Source organism: Marmota flaviventris, chromosome 2 (genome assembly GCF_047511675.1).
Source record: "Marmota flaviventris isolate mMarFla1 chromosome 2, mMarFla1.hap1, whole genome shotgun sequence".
Lineage (NCBI taxonomy): Eukaryota > Metazoa > Chordata > Mammalia > Rodentia > Sciuridae > Marmota > Marmota flaviventris.
Window position 1 is genome coordinate 136629119 of NC_092499.1, and position 19988 is coordinate 136649106.

Below are 19988 nucleotides of genomic sequence, written 5' to 3' on the forward strand. Positions count from 1 at the left end.
ATTCCTTCATATGATCAAATGACACATTATGTATACATACACATTTAATTTATTCACATCAGTTGAGGGCTATTTGCCTTGTTTTCACTTTTGGGTTATTATGCATAATGTTCCTGGGAACGTTTGTGTATTTGTTTGAATACTTATGGTTTAGATCTGGAATGTCCCTCAAAGGCTCATGTGTTGAAGACTTGAGCCACAATGCAATAATCTTCAGAGGTATGGATTAGGGAACTGATTGAATCATGAGGACTCTGATCTCATTGATGGATTGATATGTTTATGGGTTCATAATCAAATGGACTATTGAGGTGGTAGAAACTAGGAGGTGGGACCTAGTTGGAGGAAGTAGCTCACTGCTTGTGCCCTGGAAGGTTATAGCTTGTCTCTCTCCTTGCTTCCTGGCTGCTATGAAGTAACCAGCTTTGTGCTGCTACACCGTTCTGGCCATAATGTCCTGCTTAATCATAAGCCCATAACAAGAGGCCCAAATGGACTAAACCTCCGAAACCATGAACAGAAAATAAATCTATATTAGTCAGGGTTCTTTAGACAAATAGAACCAATTATATATTAAAAGGGAATATATTAAATTGAGTCACATGATCAGAGGCTGGATAGTCCTACAATGGTGCCTATAACACTGGAGAGCAGGAGAAACCAGTAGTTGCTCAGTCTAAGAAGCTGGAAGCCTCAAAACCAGAGAGATGAATGATATAGTCCCAGTCCCAGACTGAAAGCATAGAAACTCCCTGGAAAGTTTCTGGTTTGAGTCCATGTTGAAGGGCTGAAGAAGTTGAAGTCTGATGTTCATGGGTAATGACAGCCATGAAAGATGCACCTATGCAAGAAGAATTGAGTTTGTACTGCTGGCAAACTTCCTCCTTTCATTTTTGTTCCATCCAGGTCCCCAGCTTATTGGACAGAGCTGCTCACATTCAGGGTGTGTCTTTCTTCTTCCATTTGCTGTCTCACATGCTAGTCATCTCTGGAAGCACCCTTGAAAACACCCAACATGGTGTTTTATTAATTTTCTAAGTATATTTCTCAATCTAATCAAGTTGACAATCAAGATTAACTGTTACAGGGCTGGGGATGTGGCTCAAGCAGTAGCAAGCTTGCCTGGCATGCCTGCGGCCCGGGTTCAATCCTCAGCACCACATACAAAGATGTTGTGTCCGCCGAAAAAACTAAAAAATAAATATTAAAAACTCTCTCTCTCTTAAAAAAAAAAAGATTAACTGTTACAGCTTGTCCCCCCCCCCCTTTTTTTTTGGCGGGGTGCCGGGTACCAGGGATTGAACTTAGAGGCACTCGACCACTGAGCCACATCCCCAGCCCTATTTTGTATTTTAGAGACAGGATCTCACTGAGTTGCTTAGTACCTTGCTTTTGCTGAGGCTGGCTTTGAACTTGCAATCCTCCTGCTTCAGCCTCCTGAGCCACTGGGCTTACAGGTATGCACAACCATGCCCAGCTTGTTTTCCATTCTTTTGGGTATATACTTAGGAGTGAAATTGCTCTGTCATATGGTAATCCTATATGTAAAATCCTATATGTAAAATGGCTGAACCATTTTACATTCACACCAGCAAAGTGTAAGAGAGTTTTGATTTCTCCACATCTTCACTAACACTATCTGTTGATTTTGTTGTAGTTAGTTTTTTAGTTTTTTTTTTTTTAAGTTGTAGTTGGACACAATACCTTTATTTATTTTTATATGGTGCTGAGGATCCAACCCAGGGCCTCGCACGCACGCACGAGCTAGGCGAGTACTCTACCGCTGAGCCACAACCCAGCCCCTGTAGTTAGTTTTTTTAAAAAACAAAAGCTTCATTGAGATTGTTTATTCACCTTTTAAAAGTATACAGTTCAGCCAGTTACACTGGTGCATGCCTGTAATCCCAGTGACTCAGGAGGCTAAGATAGGAGGATCACAAGTTCAAGGCCAGCCTCAACAACTTAGGAAGACCCTAAGTAACTTAGTGAGACCCTGTCACTAATAATAAAAATAAAAGGGCTGGGGAATGTTGCTCAGTGGTAAAGCACTCCTGGGTTTAATCAAGTACCATTTAGCAGGGCTGGGGATGTAACTCAGTGGTAGAGCATTTGCCTAGCATGAATGAGACCCTGGGTTTGACACTCAGCACCATGAAGAAAAAGTGTACAATTCAGTATTTTTTGAGGGGACTACTAGGGATTGAACCCAGGGCTGGAACTGAGCCACATCCCCATCTCTATTTTTATATTTTATTTAGAGACAGGATCTCACTGGGTTGCTTAGGGCCTAGCAAAATTGCTGAGGCTGCCTTTGAACTTTCAATCTTCCTGCCTCAGCCTCCCCGGCAGCTAGGATTACAGGTATGAATCCTATACCTGGCTCTTCTTTTTTCTCTTGTACCAAGGATTGAACCCAGGGCCCCTCAACTACTGATCCATATCCCCAGACTTTTTTTTTTTTTGAGACAAGGTTTTACTAAGTTTCTTAGGTCCTCACTAAGTTGTTGAGGCTGGCTTTGAACTTGTGATCCTCTTGCCTCGCCTTCCGCTGCTGGGATTACAGGTGTATGCTACCACGCCTGGCAATATCCTTATTTTTATTTATTTGTTTACTTTTGTCCCAAGAATTGAACCCAGGGGCTTAACCCCTGAGTCACATCCCCAGCCTTTTTATTTTGAGGCGAGACCTCACTAAGTTGCTTAGGGCCTTGCTAAGTTGCTAAAGCTGGTCTTGAACTTTTGATCCTTCTGCCCTAGTCTCGAGTCAGTCACTGGGATTACAGATATGCACCACCAAGCCTACCTTAATTTTTAAAGTAAATTTGAGGAGCATGCTGGGGATTCAACACAGGGCCTTACACATGCTAAGAACATGCTCTACTACTGAACTATTACCCCAGGTGAGAAATCAATATTTTGCCCAAATGTCACACATGAAATTTATGTCTCCTGCTTGGAATTTCTGGGCTTTCTTGAATCTGAGGACTTATATATTTAATTAGTTCTGGAAAAGTCCCAAACATATTATCCAATATTAATTCTGCCCTGTTTTTTCTGTGGAACTTTTGCTAGATTTATGTTAGACTTTCTTACTCTACCAAGTCTCTTCTCATATTTTCTGTTGTCTTTGTGTCTCTGCATATGTCTCAATTAAATCAGAGACTATAAAAGTTCTGAATTGTATTCTACTTGTAAGATAGCAATTTAGCCTGCTACAATTTTTTACACACACATACACACACACACTGACAAGACACAAGACTCCTGGTCAGATATAGATAAAAATGCACCAGCAGTATCACACATCACTTTCCCTTGTCCCAGTTCCTACAAGGTTTTGTGATGAAGACCGAAGAATAGTGCAGATCCGGTTCAGTGCAGAACAGGAGAGACTCTGAACTTCTATAGAGTTGCTGGTCCATCGGCATGCCCTCCCCTTCAGAGAGACTACACATTACTCTGGAATGGAGACAGATCTCTCCTGATTCTGAAGGGGAAGGTACTTTGATATTTCCTCTCTGAAATGTAAGGAAATATCACCTGGGAGACATGAGAGGGCTTTGTCGTTACTACTCAGGATGTCTTTGGGAATGCATGGCCCCAGATCTCTCTGGAGTGATCACTGTTATCTTCAGTTTTCAAGGTCATTTGCCACTAAACATGTCCTTTGCTCAGAAGTCTTGGACTACAATGTAGAAATGTGAGAAATCCAGGAAGAGTGTTGTGGTTTGGATGCAAGGTGTCCTGCAAAAGCTCATTTATGATACAATGTAAGAAGAATGTTCAGAGGTGAAATTAGTAGATTATGAGAGCTGTAAATAAATGGATTAATCCACTTGAATAGATTAACTGGGTGGGAACTGTAGGCAGATAGTATGTGGCTAGAGGAAGTAGGTCATTGGGGGCATGCCTTTGGGGTTTTTGTCCCTGGTGAGGGGAATGTTCACTCACTGTTTTTGCTTCCTGGCTGTCATGAACTGAACAACTTCCCTCCACCGCACCCTTCTGCCATGATGTTCTGCCTCATCTTGGGCCCAGAGCTATGGAGTTGGCTGGACATGGACTTAACCCCTGAAAGCCAAAATAAACTTTTCCTCCTCTCATTTTTTTTTTTTTTTTTTTTTTGACACCAGGAATTGAACGCAAGGGCACTCAACCCCTGAGCCACATCCCCTTCCCTTTTTTTGTTTTTTATTTTGAGACAGGATCTTGCTAAGTTGCTAAGGCTGGCTTTGAACTTGCAATTCTCCTGCCTCAGACTTTGCTGTTGGGATTACAGGAGTGCATCACCGTGTCCAGATCTAAATTGTTCTAGTTGAGTATTGGTCACAGCAATACAAAACTAACAAAAAGAGGATCCTGAATGCTTTCATGTGACTTTTCTGCTAGCTTACTGTCTTTTTAGCTTTGTGTAATCTGGTTACTCTGTTAATTTTGGTTGTTTTTTAGCTTAGAAATTCTTTTGGCAAGGTAATTTTTTGAATTTTTAAATATTTTTATTTTTTAGTTTTTGGTGGACACAACATCTTTTTTTAATACATTTTTTAAAATTTGTTTTAATTAGTTACACATGACAGCACAATGATCTTGATATATCATACATTTGAAATCAAATGGGGTATAATTACTCCTTTTTCTGAGTATATAGGTTGCTGAATCACATTGGTCGTACAGTCACGTATATACATACAGCAATAGTAGTGTCTATTTTATTCTGCTGTCCTTCCTATCCCTGGACACAACATCTTTATTTTATTTCATGTGGTGCTGAGGATCGAACCAGCGCCCTGCGCATGCCAGGTGAGCGCGTTACTGCTTGAGCCACATCCCCAGCCCCAATTTTTCCTATTTTTCTATCTTGCATATTCTTCCTAGCTTGGCTTTCCTTCCTTTCTTCCTCTTCCCCACCCTGCTCTCTCTTTCTCACAGTACGGAGGATTGAACTCAGGGACCCTTGACCATTTAGGTACACCCCTACTCACTACCCCACCCTTTTTTTGACACAGGGTCTTTTTTTGACACTAGGTTCCTGAGGCTGGCCTTAACTTCCAGTCCTCCTGCCTTAGCCTCCAGAGTTGCTGGGATTACAGGCATGCACTACTGCATCTGGCCTTTGCCTTTTATTTCTCTCATAATATATAGAGTTGCTTTATATTCTTACACCTCAAAGTATTTATCTATGTTTACTAGTTCTTTCTCATTCCTGGTACCTTGTTTCCATGCATGCTTGGCTATGCACTGTCCTTGAAAATTTTTTTGTGATAATTAATTAAGGCATAGGATAAAGGTATATTCCTCCAGAGACAGTTTTGTACTTGCCAAGTACCTTGAGGTTAAACTCATTTTAATCTAAATTCATTGCTTGCTTTCTTTTTTTAATTGTGCAGGTGATGAAAATTGGTTTGAAAAGTTTCAGGAGTTTATGATTTCAGCATCTTCTGTAGTTAGTCCTTCAGGAACAAATAACTTTTTTATTTTGTTTTCCTTCCTCCCTCCCTCCCTCCCTTCCTTCCTTCCTTCCTCCCTCCCTCCCTCCCTCCCTCATTCCCTCCCAGGCTGGCGTGGAACTTAATCCTCCTATCTCAGCCTCCTAGATAGCTGGGATTATAGGTGTATGCCACTGCACCTGACAGTAACTTTACTTTTTCTTCTAAATTCTTGGGAATGGAAGTGGAATTTGATTTTGGCCCCAAAGACATAGTTCTTTGGCATGCTGGTTTATATAGGAAGACTTCTCACAATAGGAAGGCTCTAACTTCGATTTCTGTCCATCCTTTTCCACCAAGGCTATCAAAACTGATGTTCAGGTTCTCAGGATTAGACAGATATCCTCAGAACAGAAGCAACTTCTAGCTTACCTTACCTTCCTGGGTTCTCAATTTCATTGAGATTTTGTCCTGAGCATTTTTTATTTAAATTGTCAAAGATTTCATGTATTTAGGAATTTCTTTTTTTTTTTTTCTAGCAATAGTCTAAGGCAATGGTCAAAAAGCCTTTTCTATAAAGGATCAGATTGTAAATATTTTAGGCTTTGTGTACCAGATAGTCTCTATTGTAACTACTCACTTGTTATGCAGAAGCAACCATTGGCAGTATGTGAACAAATGCAAAACTACAAAAATAGGTAGCAGTTCTTATTTGATCTGTGAGTCATAGTTTGCACATTTCTGATCTAGGGTATATTGCTTACTTACTATCCTAAAGACATTCGTTAAATACTGATTCCTTTTCCTATTTTCTTCTTTCATTATACATTATATTTTGGGGACTAGGTTTTTGTTTTTCTTTTTTTAAAGATATATAACATTCTTTTTTTTTAAAAAAAAATATGTGTGTGTGTATATATATATATATGTATGTATATATATATATATATATATATGTATGTATATATATATATATATATATGTATGTATATATATATATATATATATATATGTATATATATATATATATATATAGGTTCCCATTCCAGTGTTTAGAATTTTTGTCTCTTGTTTTTGTCAAAGGAAAGGATATCAGATAAAAGTCAAACCATTTTTGTTGAGTTTTATGAATTATTCTTATGGCATTTTAATTGGAATTTTGTTGTTCCAGAAATTAATTCATGAAGAAATGTTATCTTTATGATATTTAGACCTTTCTTTCTTTTTCTTTTTGTAATATTGTTCTTTTTAGACATACATGATAGTGGAGTATATTTTGACATATTTATACAAACATGGAGTATATCTTATTCTAATTAAGATCCTAGTCTTGTAGCTGTACACGATGAAGACCTTTCATTTAAGAACGAAATATTTCTCGGTTCACATCTTTATTTCTCTCAGTAATATTTGGTCACTTTCTTTCGGTTATGAATGTCTTTTGTTAAGTTAATTACTACTTGTTTAATATTTTTCTTTGCTATTGCTAGTTGAATGCCTTTAAAAAATTGCATTTTCTAGTTAGTTATTATTACTTCATGAGAATGCATTTAGCTTTTGAGAATTTATATTTATCTTTTATTTCACTTTCCTGAAGTTTTAATTAGCCATTGTTATGACTGATTTTCTTTGGATTTTGTTGGTATATAATCAAGTTGTCCACATGTAATGATAATCTTGTCTTTCCTAGTATTTTCTTTTTTGAACATTTTTGCATTGGCAAGAATGCTCAATTTGATAGTGAAAATGAGAGAATAGTCTTGTTCCCAGTCTTGCCCTGATTTTAATGAATTCACTCCCATTATAAAATATAAGATATTATATTGGTTCTTGATTTTAAATACTTCTAATTCTGTGTTTTGATGTGTTTGCTTAAAATGGTTTGATTTTTATCTGATATCCTTTCAAAAATGCATTGGTAATAGATACTGTATGATTCCATATATGTGCAAGAATTTTAAGAAGAGTAAAGCAACTCTAACTAGGAAAGAGCACCTGGAAGCCTGCTTTGGTGCTAGAACATTCTTTGCTTTGATTTAACTGTTATTTATTCAGTTGTATATGTAAGTGAAACTATTGAGCTACACACTTAAGTGCCTTTTACTGCAGGGACATTATATTTTTAGATCAGTCGATCTGATTGTATTGATTTTTGTTCATTAAACTATTGAATTGATACATTATTAGTGATTTCACTTAATGTATCAGCTTTTCATCTCTTGGATAAGCCATAATTGACCACAGTTATAAAAACCTTGATATATTTTATATATTTTTTAACATTGTTTTTTAATTCTCATTCAATAAATGTCAAAATGCAATTACAATAGCTAGTACAATTGAAAACCGTTATTGTAAGTGTATTATAGGGGAACTTTTCTTTATCAGACTCTTAATATTGCTTACTATCTTCCAAACACCATTCTTAGCACTTCATAAATATTGATTTAATTTGTATAATAGTTATATAAGGTGGGTAGGCATTTTAGAGATGAGGAATAATGATATGTTCAAGGACACTTAGCTAATGAGTGATAGATCCAGAATACAAACCCACATATTCTGCCTCAGAGCTTATGCTCATAACCACCATTACGCTACTACCTAAATTGACAAGGAAGGAGGAGTAGAAATGAACTGTGAAGAGCATCTGAAAGAAGGCATGTGTTTCAAGAAGGGTGATGTAGTCAGCTGCTTTGTGTGCCAGGAGGTTAGGACAGATAGGAATTGAAAGAGTGTGTTGAATTAATTAAAATGGAAATCATATTGACCCTATTCAGGGTGTTAGAATGTGATCAGGTTAAAGCCAGATTTATAATAGAAGAGTCATTGGGCTTAGAGAAATGGAGAATGAAGCCTCTCAAGAAGTTCAGCTGTGCAAGTAAAGAGAGATCAGTAAGTGTAGGAGACGTAAGGAGTCTTGTAGGTATTGTGTTTTCTTATTTCCCCTAAAGAGTCTCTCATATATATACAATCTAAAAGGAAAACTAGTTGAGAAAGAGGACTAATTATACAGAGTAAGAGTATTAAATGTAAGTAATAGATTACATTTTTTGAAAAGATGGGAGATCTGTATGGGTCCTAAAGTTTCGGTAGAGAGCTTGAGGTGGTCAAAGAGGGTAGGCCGGGTCCGCATCAGGTGGTCTTGCATGTTTGGCAGCTGGAAGATGAAGGAGTTCCATGTGTTGGTTTCTGCTTTCTCTGTGTCATAGAAGGGAAGTCATCTGCTAAGAGTGAGGAATAGGAAATTTTGAGAAAGTGGTTATAGAAAGAGAGAAAATAAGTGGATCAGAGAAACATAGTTTTGCCAGGCAGAGTTGCAGGTTTCTTTGAGGTTGGCAAACAAGAATTCATGTTTTTTATTTTGTTTTAATGAAGCTTTAAGGTCAAGATCATGTTTATTTTATAGAATGAATTTTGGTACTTTTTTAAAAACTATTTTTAAATTCTTCTGTTTTGACAGTTCATTTTGTTTTTGTCAATATTGATTTAAAAAATCTATTTAATTTAGATTTTAAAATCATTAATATACTATGGTATTTATGGTTCTGTTTTTCTTATATTTCATTTCTTTATATGTTACTTTCATCCTTTATATTTTATTTTACTATTTGCCATTTTATTATCTTTATCTTCTTCATCTTTTCTGCCATTTCTCTCAAAATTTTTTAAAATATATTTTTAGTTGTAGATGGACACAATACCTTTATTTTATCTATTTATTTTTATGTGGTGCTTAGGATCACAATGTGGGCTTAGCCACAACACCAGCCCACATTTCTCTCAAATTTTGAATTGTTATTCTGTGCTCTAAGATCTGTAACTTATATAATTTATTCATTGCTTTCCTCTCCTTTGCCAGGAGAGGAAAAGGCCAAGGCAGGAAGACCACAAGTTGCAAGGCCAACCTGAGCAACTTTGTGAGAACCTGTCTCAATATAATAAATAAAAAGGGCTGGGGGTGTAGCTCAGTGGTTAGAGCACTTCAGATTCAATCCCCAGCACTGGGGGCTGGGTGCGGGGAAATAGGGAGAAAAAAGAATATGAATTAAAACCTATGTGGAAAAAAAACCCTCTGAAAGATCCTTGGAAAATGGGCTTGGAGACCATATGATATCCAATAATTAATACATTTTCTTTTCTTGTGGGAAATAATGAGATAAATTTTGACAACAGTATGTCATACATAGTCTTCATTCATTCAAGTTTGTTTGTTTATTGTTTCAGGGAATTGAACACAGGGGACACTTAACTACTGAGCCATATCCCCAGCCCTTTTTGGGGGGGAGGGGGGTTGTTTGTTTGTTTTGAGACAAGGTCTTGCTGAGTTGGTGAGTCTGGCTTTGAACTTGCAATCCTCCTGCGACAGCCTTCCAGCTGTTGGGATTACAGGCATGTGCCACCATGCCTGGCCCACCTGTATTTTTGTTGTTGTTGTTGCAGGGGATTAAATTTAGGAGTACTCAACCATTAAGCCACATCTCCAGCACTATTTTATATCTTATTTAGAGACAGGGTCTCACTGAGTTGCTTAGTACCTGCTGTTGCTGAGGCTGGCTTTGAACTCGCAATCCTCCTGTCTCAGTCTCCTGGGTTGCTGGGATTACAGGCATGCACCCCTGCACCTGGCCCACCACTATTTTTTATTTTATTTATCTTTTTGGAGAGAGAGAGAGAACATTTTTTTTTTAATATTTATTTTTTAGTTTTTGGCGGACACAAATCTTTGTTTGTCTGTGGTGCTGAGGATCGAATCCAGGCCGCACGCATGCCAGGCGAGCGCGCTACCACTTGAGCCACATCCCCAGCCCCTACCACCACTATTTTTTAAAGGTTGTTTTATATCTTACTTTTTTTGTTATAATTATGTACTTCCTAGCAATAGTTCTTTTTTCCATTAATATTATTACAATGTGTTTAATAGATCCAGTTAATTCAGATCATATGACTTTTTAAAATTTTAGGGCACTGTTACTATTTGAACAATATTTATTTTTTTAGCTGTAGTTGGACATAATACCTTTATTTTATTTTTATTTTTAGGTAGTGCTGAGGATCGTACCCAGGGCCTCGCACGTGCTAGGCAAGTGCTCTACCGCTGAGCCACAACCCCAGCCCTGAAGAATTCTTAATAGCCAGTTTTAAAGATAACATTTGAAACCTACTATATAACTAATGACTAAAGTCTTTTTTATCGCCTTTAAATTCCATAAAGATATTTCTCTTGAAAGTTGCCTGGGCCTTTTTTCCTGGTAGTCTTTTGTTGTTGTTTTGGTTTTGTTTTTTGATATAGGGATTGAACCCAGGGGTGCTTTACTTCTGAGTTACATCCCCAGCACTTTTTTATTTTGAGATGGATCTTGATAAATTGCTGAGGCTGGCCTCAAACTTGTGATCTTTCTGCCTCAGCCTCCTTACTGGGATTGCAGGGGTGTGCCACCACACTGCACTTTCTGATTATCTTTGTGTTAGACTTCTGTGTGTCACTGTGACCAAAATGCCTGACAAGAACAACTTAAATGAGAAAAAATTTATTTTGGTTCACAGTTCAAGAGGTTTAGTCTGTGGTTGGTCAGCCCACTAAGTTGAACTTCATGGCAGAAAGGTGTGACCGGTGTGACCGAGAAAAGCTGCTCAGCTTGTGGCAGCCAGAAAGCAGAGAAGGGAGTGAGGGAAGGAAGGGAGGGAGAGAAAGCAAGAGAGAGGGGGGCAAGGGGAGGAAAGGGCTTGGGACAGGGGTTGTCCAAGGCATACTAGTGGATTAATCCAGTGATTTGAATTGGTTCACTGATAAGGCCAGAGCCCTAATGATTGCCTAAAAACCCAACCTCTGAACCTTGTTGCATCAGGGATCATGCTTTCAAAACATGAACTTTTGATTGGGAGGACATTCCAGATCCAAACCATAACAATCCTATAAATGTTCTCTGTATTGCTCAGAAGTAGAAGTAATTCTGTTTGTTACTTTTATTCTGATTTTTTTCCTGTTTATAACTTCTTGTAGGATTTAATTTTTTTCCTTTTAGTTCAATGTCATAAGACTATCTCTTATTATCTTAATGTAGTTGTTAAATGTAGGTCCTCTCAACTTCTGGCCTAAGTTCTTTTTATTAATTCAAGACATTTTTCAGATAGAACTCTTTTAATCATTTATTCTTTGCCATTGGTTTCTTTTACTACTCCAAGGAGTGTTTTTGCTGTGTGTGTGTGTGTGTGTGTGTGTGTGTGTGTGTATGTATTTAAATTCAAGCTCTGGATGATCTTTCTTTCATCCCATCTTTTACTGATTTATTTTTTTAATGTATGGATATATTTTTTTAGCTTGGTTTGTTTTACTCATTACAGGGTTTGTATTATTTAATCAGCTTTTTGCTTATTTATATTCTATTACAATGGCATAACTTCTTTTCTTTTCTTTTTTTTTTTTTAAATTTTAAGTTGTTGATGGACCTTTATTTTATTTATTTGTATGTGGTGCTGAGAATCGAACCCAGTGCCTCATGCATGCCAGGCAAGCGCTGTACCACTGAGCCACAACCCCAGCCCAGCATAACTTCTTTTCTATATGTAAAGGAAAATTTTAATCATTTTCCAAGTTGTACTTATGATTCTTGTGTTGAGTTTAATTCAGATTTGTTTTCAGTTAATTTTTCTCCTTTAATTTTATCATTGATTTTTATGTTTGAGGTGAAAAGCTTTTGTGTTTCAAATAATTTTATTTATATTTTCATAGAATATGTAACCTGTACATACCCTATTGCAAAATTTGACCAGTGAGATTACATCAAACTAAAAAGTTTCTGTACAACAAAGGAAATAATCAACAGAGTGAAGATACAACATACTCAACAACTTCATGAAAGCATTCTCACTGAAGGTTTCAGTAGGGAAATGCTATTTTTCACTACCATGACTTTGATTAGGACTTTGACTGGAGTAATGGCCAAAAAGTAGTGCATTATAAAACTTGGGAAAGGTACTCCTAGGATTAAGGTATAGTAATGAGATAATTAATAAACTGTTATATTACTGGGATGAGTAAATATACATATAAAATCATGCTATGATATAATGTAGAAAACCTCTACTATTATAAAACCATGGCTGACTTTGATCTGAAAATAATTAAGATATAGAAGGAATGTAGAAAACAGTAAGTAATGATGCCATGGACCATTTTGTTCTGCTTAGTGCCTTGAGGCTGAATGTATTTATTTGTATCTCTGCCTGTTTGTCAGCAGTGTTTGGCTGATGTTGAAATTCTGAGAGGGCTGTAGTCTGGGAAAGACTTTCACATTGGACAGGACTCTAGAGAGAGCATGCTTCAATAAAAGACCAGTGTTTTTAAGATGGGGAGGGGAGTTGGGCACAGTTTTGTGCACCTATAATCACAGTTACTCAGAAGTTTCAGTTGGGAGGGTTACTTGAGCCTAGGAATTAAAGTCCAGCCTGGAAACATGGCAAGTCACTACCTCTTGGGACACGGGGGTATACAAAAAAGTGTTAGACCTCATGAATGAATTCACTAAAGTCACAGGATTTAAATAGTAGTTTTTAAAATATATACCAATAACAAAATTGCTGATAAAGAAATAAAGAAAGCAGTCCCATTCATAAGTGCTCACACATATGCACAGGAGTAAATTTTATCAAGGACGTTAATGATCTCTATAATGAAAATTACAGAACACTTTAGAAAGAAATTTTGAGAACACCAAAATCTGGAAAAACATCCCATGTTCATGGAATGGAATACTTAATATTGTTAAAATGTCCATACTGTTCAAAGTGATGAACAGATTCAGTGTAATACCTAGTAAAATACCAAGGGCATTCTTCACAGAGCTAGAAAAAAGAGGGGGAGTCACAAAATTCATATGGAATCACGAAAGACCTTAAATACCCACAGCAACTACAAATAAAAAATAAATATTAAAAAAAAAGAACCTAGAAATTCACACACTTACAAAAATCAGCCAACTGATTTTTGACAAAGGTAGCAAGCATGTATATTGGAAAAAAAGTCTCTGCAATAAATGGTGCTGGAAAAAACATAAATGGTACTGGGGAAACTGAATAGCCACTTACAGAAGAAAGAAATTAAATCCCTATTCCTTATCGTGTATGAAAATTAACTCAAATTGGATCAAAGACTTATATTTAAGACCTGAAACTTTGAAACTATTAGAAGAAAATATAGGGAAAACATTTCAGAACATTGGTGTGGGCAAAGATTTTTTTGGATATGACCCCCAAAAGCACAGTCAACAAAAGCAAAATTTGACCAGTGAGATTACATCAAACTAAAAAGTTTCTGTGCAACAAAGGAAATAATCAACAGAGTGAAAATACAACATACAGAATGGGAGAAAATATTTGCAAACTATGTGTCTAACAAGGGGTTAATTTTCAGGATATATAAGGAGCTCAACAGCAAAGAAGGACAAATATTCCCATTTTAAAATGGGCAAATCACCTAAACATACATTTTTCAAAAGAGGATATACAAATGGCCAACAAATGTCACCCTTTTCATAGGTGGGCTTCTAGAATGGTGGAGTGAGGACCTTGGGGTATGCATGTAGGGTTCGGTGGCACATGCCTGTAATCCCAGCATCTTGGCAGGCTGAGGCAAGAGGATCATGAGTTCAAAGCCAGCCTCAGCAAAAGCGAGGAACTAATAAGCAACTCAGTGACACCCTGTATCTAAATAAAATACAAAATAGGACTGGATATGTGACTCAGTGGTCCAGTGTCTCTGAGTTCAATCCCCGGTAACCCCCACCCCCTAGAAAAACAATATTGAATGTATTTGATAATTGATGCATCTGGGTGATAGGTATGTAGGGATTCATAATACTCTCCTGTATACTTTTTAAAATTTTTAGTAATAACTTCATTGAGATATAATTCACATACCAAGCTGAATTATTCAGTGATTATTAAATAATTAGCTATATTACCTAAAACATCTTGAAGAAACAGTAGAAGAAATAATTCTTTCCTCTGGAGAAGTTAGGAGGAAATCTATACCATAGTCATCCTCATCCAACTCAATATGTGAGATTTCTCAAGTGAGTATTCAGTTTCTAAATTTTTCTTCTCACTACCATGGAAATTAAAACAGTTAATAAACATTGTTATTTATTTTTGGAAGTTGATACTAATGTATACATTTATAGGGTACAGTTATATTTGGATAAATATATACAGTGTACAATGATCAAACGGTAATTATAATTAGCATGTCCATCACCTTGAACATTTATCATTTCTTCGTAAACATTGGTTATTTTTATTTTAATAATTAATGAGTAAAATGCAATTTTTGTAAAACTTCATATTCCCATTAATGTCATCTAGTATTGTTTAATCCTTTATCCTAAGATACATGGCATAAAAATAAAAGTAGATCTCTGGTAAAGATAGAGTGGGAAGGGCGAGGGTTTAACTCAATTTTAGAGTACTTGCCTAGGCCCTGGGGAAGGAAGGAAGTGAGGGAGGGAAAGAAAGAAGAGAAAAATAAGAGTGGGAAAAAAGGGTTATAACTATCAGTTAAAATTAAAATGTCTTCCTATGCATAGATTACAACCCTTCCTTCCCTCCTCTCTTTCTTTCATCTGGGGTTTAAACCCTGGGTGCTTTACCACAGAGCCACATCTCTAGCCTTTTTAATTTTTTTATTTTGAGACAGGGTCTCACTGAGTTGCTTAGGGCCTTGCTAAATTGCTGAGGTTGGCCTCGACCTTATGATCCTCCTGCCTCAGAGGGATACAGGTATGCACCAGAACACCCAGCTAGCTCGAGTAATTTTAAGGTGCCTTGAGCTGTACATTATCTTGGGAAATAATAGCTCAGTACCACTACAGTTTGTTACACAAGAATGGAAATGTGCTTGTAGGAGTATTTTTTCAGGTTGAAACCAGATGATTATAAAGCATAGTATCTTGCTGGTAAACTCATTGGTGGTGGTGTTTTAATATCTAGTGTGCTTATTTTAGTGTGTATGGAGGAAAAGAGGGGAAAATAGGTCATTTTCTTTTTCAAGTTCATTAAAGATTATATATTTCAAATGTCACCAAATGTAAATATCAAAACATTGTTGACCAAAAAAAAAAAAAAAAAGTCATTACTCTGGGTATAGGTGGAACAATGCCTTTTTGAATCAAGGCATTCCTCTTGATAAATATCATGATTAATGTAAAATTCCTAACTTCACTGACATTTTTTCCCCCTCACCATTTAGGATCATGGCTGCTGTCCCTCTAAATAATCTACAGGAGCAACTAGAGCGTCACTCAGCTAGAAAACTTAATAGTAAATTAAGTCTTTCAAAACCCAAGTCTTCGTAAGTATGTTGGTTATTTTTCTGTCATAGGCACTAATTCATCGTGTCTTTTTTTTTTTTTTTAAATTGGTTACACATGACAGTACAATGATCTTGACAATTCATACATTTGAATCAAATGGGATATAATTTCTCATTTTTCTGATTGTACAGGTTGCAGAATCACATTGGTCATACAGTCACCTATATACATACAGCAATAATAAAATCTATTTTATTCTGCTGTCCTTCCTATCCCCCCTTCCCTCATCATGTCTTAACAAGTAAGATCTCGTTTTTCAATTTTTTTTTAGTTATAGATGGACACAGTACCTTTATTTTGTTTATTTATTTATTTATTTATTTTGTATTTGGTGCTGAGTATCAAATCCAGTGCCTAACACATGCTAGGCTAGTGCTCTACCACTAAGCTACAACCCTAGCACTTTAATTTCTTTTTTCTTTTTTTTTTTAATATTTATTTTTTAGCTTTAGGTGGACACAATATCTTTATTTTATACTTATGTGGTACTGAGGATCAAACCCAGTGCCTCGTGCATGCTAGGTGAGCACTCTACCACTGAGCCACAACCCCAGCCTCAATTTCTTAATTGTGCATATGAGGAAATGAAGCTGAGAGGTTCAATGATTTTTCCATTTTGCAAATTAATGGTAGCATTTTTTACCAGCATCAAGTAATAATTGTGCAGCACCTTTACAGAGTTCCTGGCACATTATACTTTTTCAGTAAAGAAATAATGAATTTTTTGTGTGAATTTGTGATAGGTATATATAATATTTTAATATAATTTCTTTTCCTTTCCAAAAGAATGTATAATGAAACTACAGCTCTTCAGTTTTGTAAGCTATAATCTACACTCCTAATGATAACTAACAATAATTTGTATTATGTATATACTGTGCCTTTACCATTTTCAGACACTGTTCTGGGTGCTTGGCTTTAAGTCACTACAGACTTTCATGCCATTAAACCTAGCAGATATTCAGGATTCCTGCCTCCTTTATTTCTCCTTCAGATCTCATCAGAGCTAGTAATTTATAATTCTTTTTCCCTCAAAATTTTTATCAGAGTAGCAAAAGGTAGCTACATTTGGTTCTCTTTACACAAATGTTACTCCTTCCTTTTGGAGGTGCTAGGATTAGTAGCCCAAGAATAGAGTGTGGAAATGGCCTGGGGACTCTCAAAACCAAATAATTAGCCCCTGAATGAGAAGAATCAGAGCATACGAATTATAACTTGTTGTCTAATAAATTTTAAAATTACAGAGGGAAATAAATTTTTTGCCTACTTGTAGTGCAATTAATATAACTTGTCATGAATTAGTAAAAAAAAAATAAAATAGACTATTGTAGCGTGAGTGGGTTTGTTAAAAATGAATTCATCTGGAGGTTGGGGGTGTAGCTTAGTTGTAGAAAGTCTGCTAGCATACAAGAAGCCCTGGTTCAGTCCCCAGCACCACCAACCAATGAATTTATCTAATCCATTTTTTTCCATTATTTTTCAGGGGTTTTACTTTTAAGAAGAAATCATCTTCAGATAATGATGCATCTGTAGCTTCTGTAACTAGCGTGTCCGTAGCAAAAACACCTGTGTTAAGTGATAAAGACGTGAATGTGTCAGAGGCCTTTTCCTTCAATGAGTCTCTGTCCCACAACCCAAATCAGCAGACCACGATCAATGACTTCTTTAAAAATGTTCCAGCAGGACAGCAAACCAAGGCTACTAGTTCAAAATCATTATTGCCTAATATGTTGCGGATTCCGCAGGAAGTTTTATGTACTACCCAAAACACACCAGCAATAAAGACCCCCTGCAGTGCTGTTTTCAAGAAATTAGAATTTAGTTCTTCACCAGATTCTTTCAGCGTTATGAATGATTGGGATGATATGGATGACTTTGATACTTCAAAAAAATTTTCTACACCACCCGAAAATCACTTTGTTAGAGTAAGCACTGCTCAGAAATCAAAAAAGGCTAAGAGAAACTTTATAAAACCACAGCCTCATAAAACAAATACAGTAAAAACTGATTTGACTCCCTCATCCTCTGAAAGCCAGCAAATTGATTTGGCTAAGGACCAGAAGGATGACTCGGAATGGTTAAGTAGTGGTGTGATCTGCATCGATGATGACCCTGTTTCTGAAACGCTTATAAATGACAATACTCAGGAAAGTTACTCTTTGAAAACTCATTTGGGAGATGAAAGAGGTAAAAGTTATTTTATCAATTTATACTTACGTTGACTTTTTTTTTTTAATTTAAAGCTAAGCATTGGGGAGGCTGGGATTGTGGCCCAACTGAGTGCTCACCTAACACATGCAAGGCCCTGGGTTTGGTCCTCAGCACCATATAAAAGTAAATAAATAAAATAAAAGTATTGTGTTCAACTACAACTAAAAAATAAACATTAAAAAAAAAAAAAGCTAAGCATTGGGAATAGTAGTAAGAATAGATAGAGCTTTTATCCTTAAGGACTTTAGGACCTAGTGAGATGTTTGTTGAATAATCTGTTGGCTACATTCTTAAGGTAGGACATACTGATGAATTAGAAAGTTTTATTCTGCTAATATGATTTTCATATTAACACTATCGACAGGTCTGTGATTTTATATATGAAGAAAATAAGGTCCACCAAGGTTAAAATGGCTAGTTACTGATAGAACTGGAAAGTGAGATTAAGCCTTCCTACATATATAATTCCTTAAGGGCTTGTTATCCTAAATTATACACCAAATATTTATGTATAATATGATCTAATCATGCTACTGAAGTATAGCCAGGCCCACTTAATGACAATATATTCTAAGAAATGTGATATTAGACCATTTCACTGTTATGCAAACATCACAGAGGATACTTCCATAAACCCAAGGTACAGCCTTCTACACACCTAGGTGTAGCCTGTGGCTCCTAGGCACAAACCTGTACAGCATGCTAATGGACTGACTACTATAGATAATTGTAACTACAGTGCTAAATATCTATGTATCTAAAAATATATAAAATATAGAAAACGTTATAAAATATGATCTAGAAGATTTAAAGAAAAAAAAGCAGGTATTATATAGAACACTTAACATGAATGGAGCTTATAAGCCTGACAATGCTCTGGGTGAGTCACTAAGTGGCTAGTGATTATAAAGGCTTGGGACATTATAGTATCATTGACTTTATAAATGCTATACTCTTGGGTTTCACTAAATTTATTTAAATTTTTTTTCTTCAATAATAAGTTAATCTTAGCACACTAATATTTTATTTTACTAACTTAATTTTTTAACTTTTTGACTCTTGTAGTCACACTTAAAACATAAGCACATAGTATAGTTGTACATAAATGTTTTCTTTGCTTTATCCTTCTCTGTAAGCTTTCTTTTTACTTTTTAAACATTTGTTGATAACTAAGGTGCAAACACATAGTAACTTACGTCTTCTACTTCCGTTTCTTGTCCCACTGGAAGGTATTCAGGGACAGTAACACAAATGGAATAAGTAGAGAGCATACACTCTAAAATAACAATAAAAAGTATAGTATAGTAGGCTGGGCACAGTGATGCACACCTGAAATCCCAGCTACTGAGGAGACTGAGGCAAGAGGATTATAAGTTTGAGTCCAGTATTTAGTGAAAACTTGTCTCAAAAAAAAAAAGTATAACATAGTAAACACATTAACCAGTAACAGATGTTTGTTTACTATCATTACACCAAATATAATGCATAGTACTCATCGTCATAAACATATGAGTAATAAGTTGCACCGTTACACAATATATCCCATTTTTATCTTACAGGACCACCATCCTGTATGTGGTCTGTTGTTGAACAAAACATAATGTGATATGTGGCTATATTATAAATTACGTTCAAAGTATTTTCTGGATAGGTCTTAGTTATTTGATGTCCAAAATGTGCTAAGATTAACCACCATGTGGAAGTAAGCCACCTTATGATATGGTTATAAATATTAGACTTTAAAAAATAACTTTTTAAAGAGAAAGGTCCTGCTATGTTGCCCAGACTGACCCCAAAACTCCTAGACTTAACTCTTCTGTCTTAGCCTTCCTAGTAGCTAGAGCTACTGGTATACCATTCCCCAAGAGTAAAATTTTTTTTATATCAATCTCATCAAGGTTGCTGTAGGGTAAGAGAGAACTGAAAAATAATAATAAGTAAAACAAAAGAGAATAAGTATCTTTTAGATTCAACTACATAT

The 19988-nt window shown here is 36.1% G+C and overlaps 1 protein-coding gene across 2 annotated transcripts in view; it reads left to right on the forward strand.

Moving 5' to 3' along the window:
- Blm (BLM RecQ like helicase) overlaps positions 1-19988 on the forward strand; it is a 103544-nt gene that overhangs the window by 24951 nt on the left and 58605 nt on the right. The window contains exons 2-3 of one of the 2 annotated variants that reach the window (XM_027955107.2): positions 15673-15774; positions 17280-17983. In XM_027955107.2, the coding sequence (XP_027810908.2) occupies positions 15677-15774; positions 17280-17983 (802 nt within the window). In that variant the 5' untranslated portion in view covers positions 15673-15676. Of the gene's footprint in view, positions 1-15672; positions 15779-17279; positions 17984-19988 lie in introns of those variants that run through there. The other variant, XM_071608604.1, reaches the window with a different exon arrangement.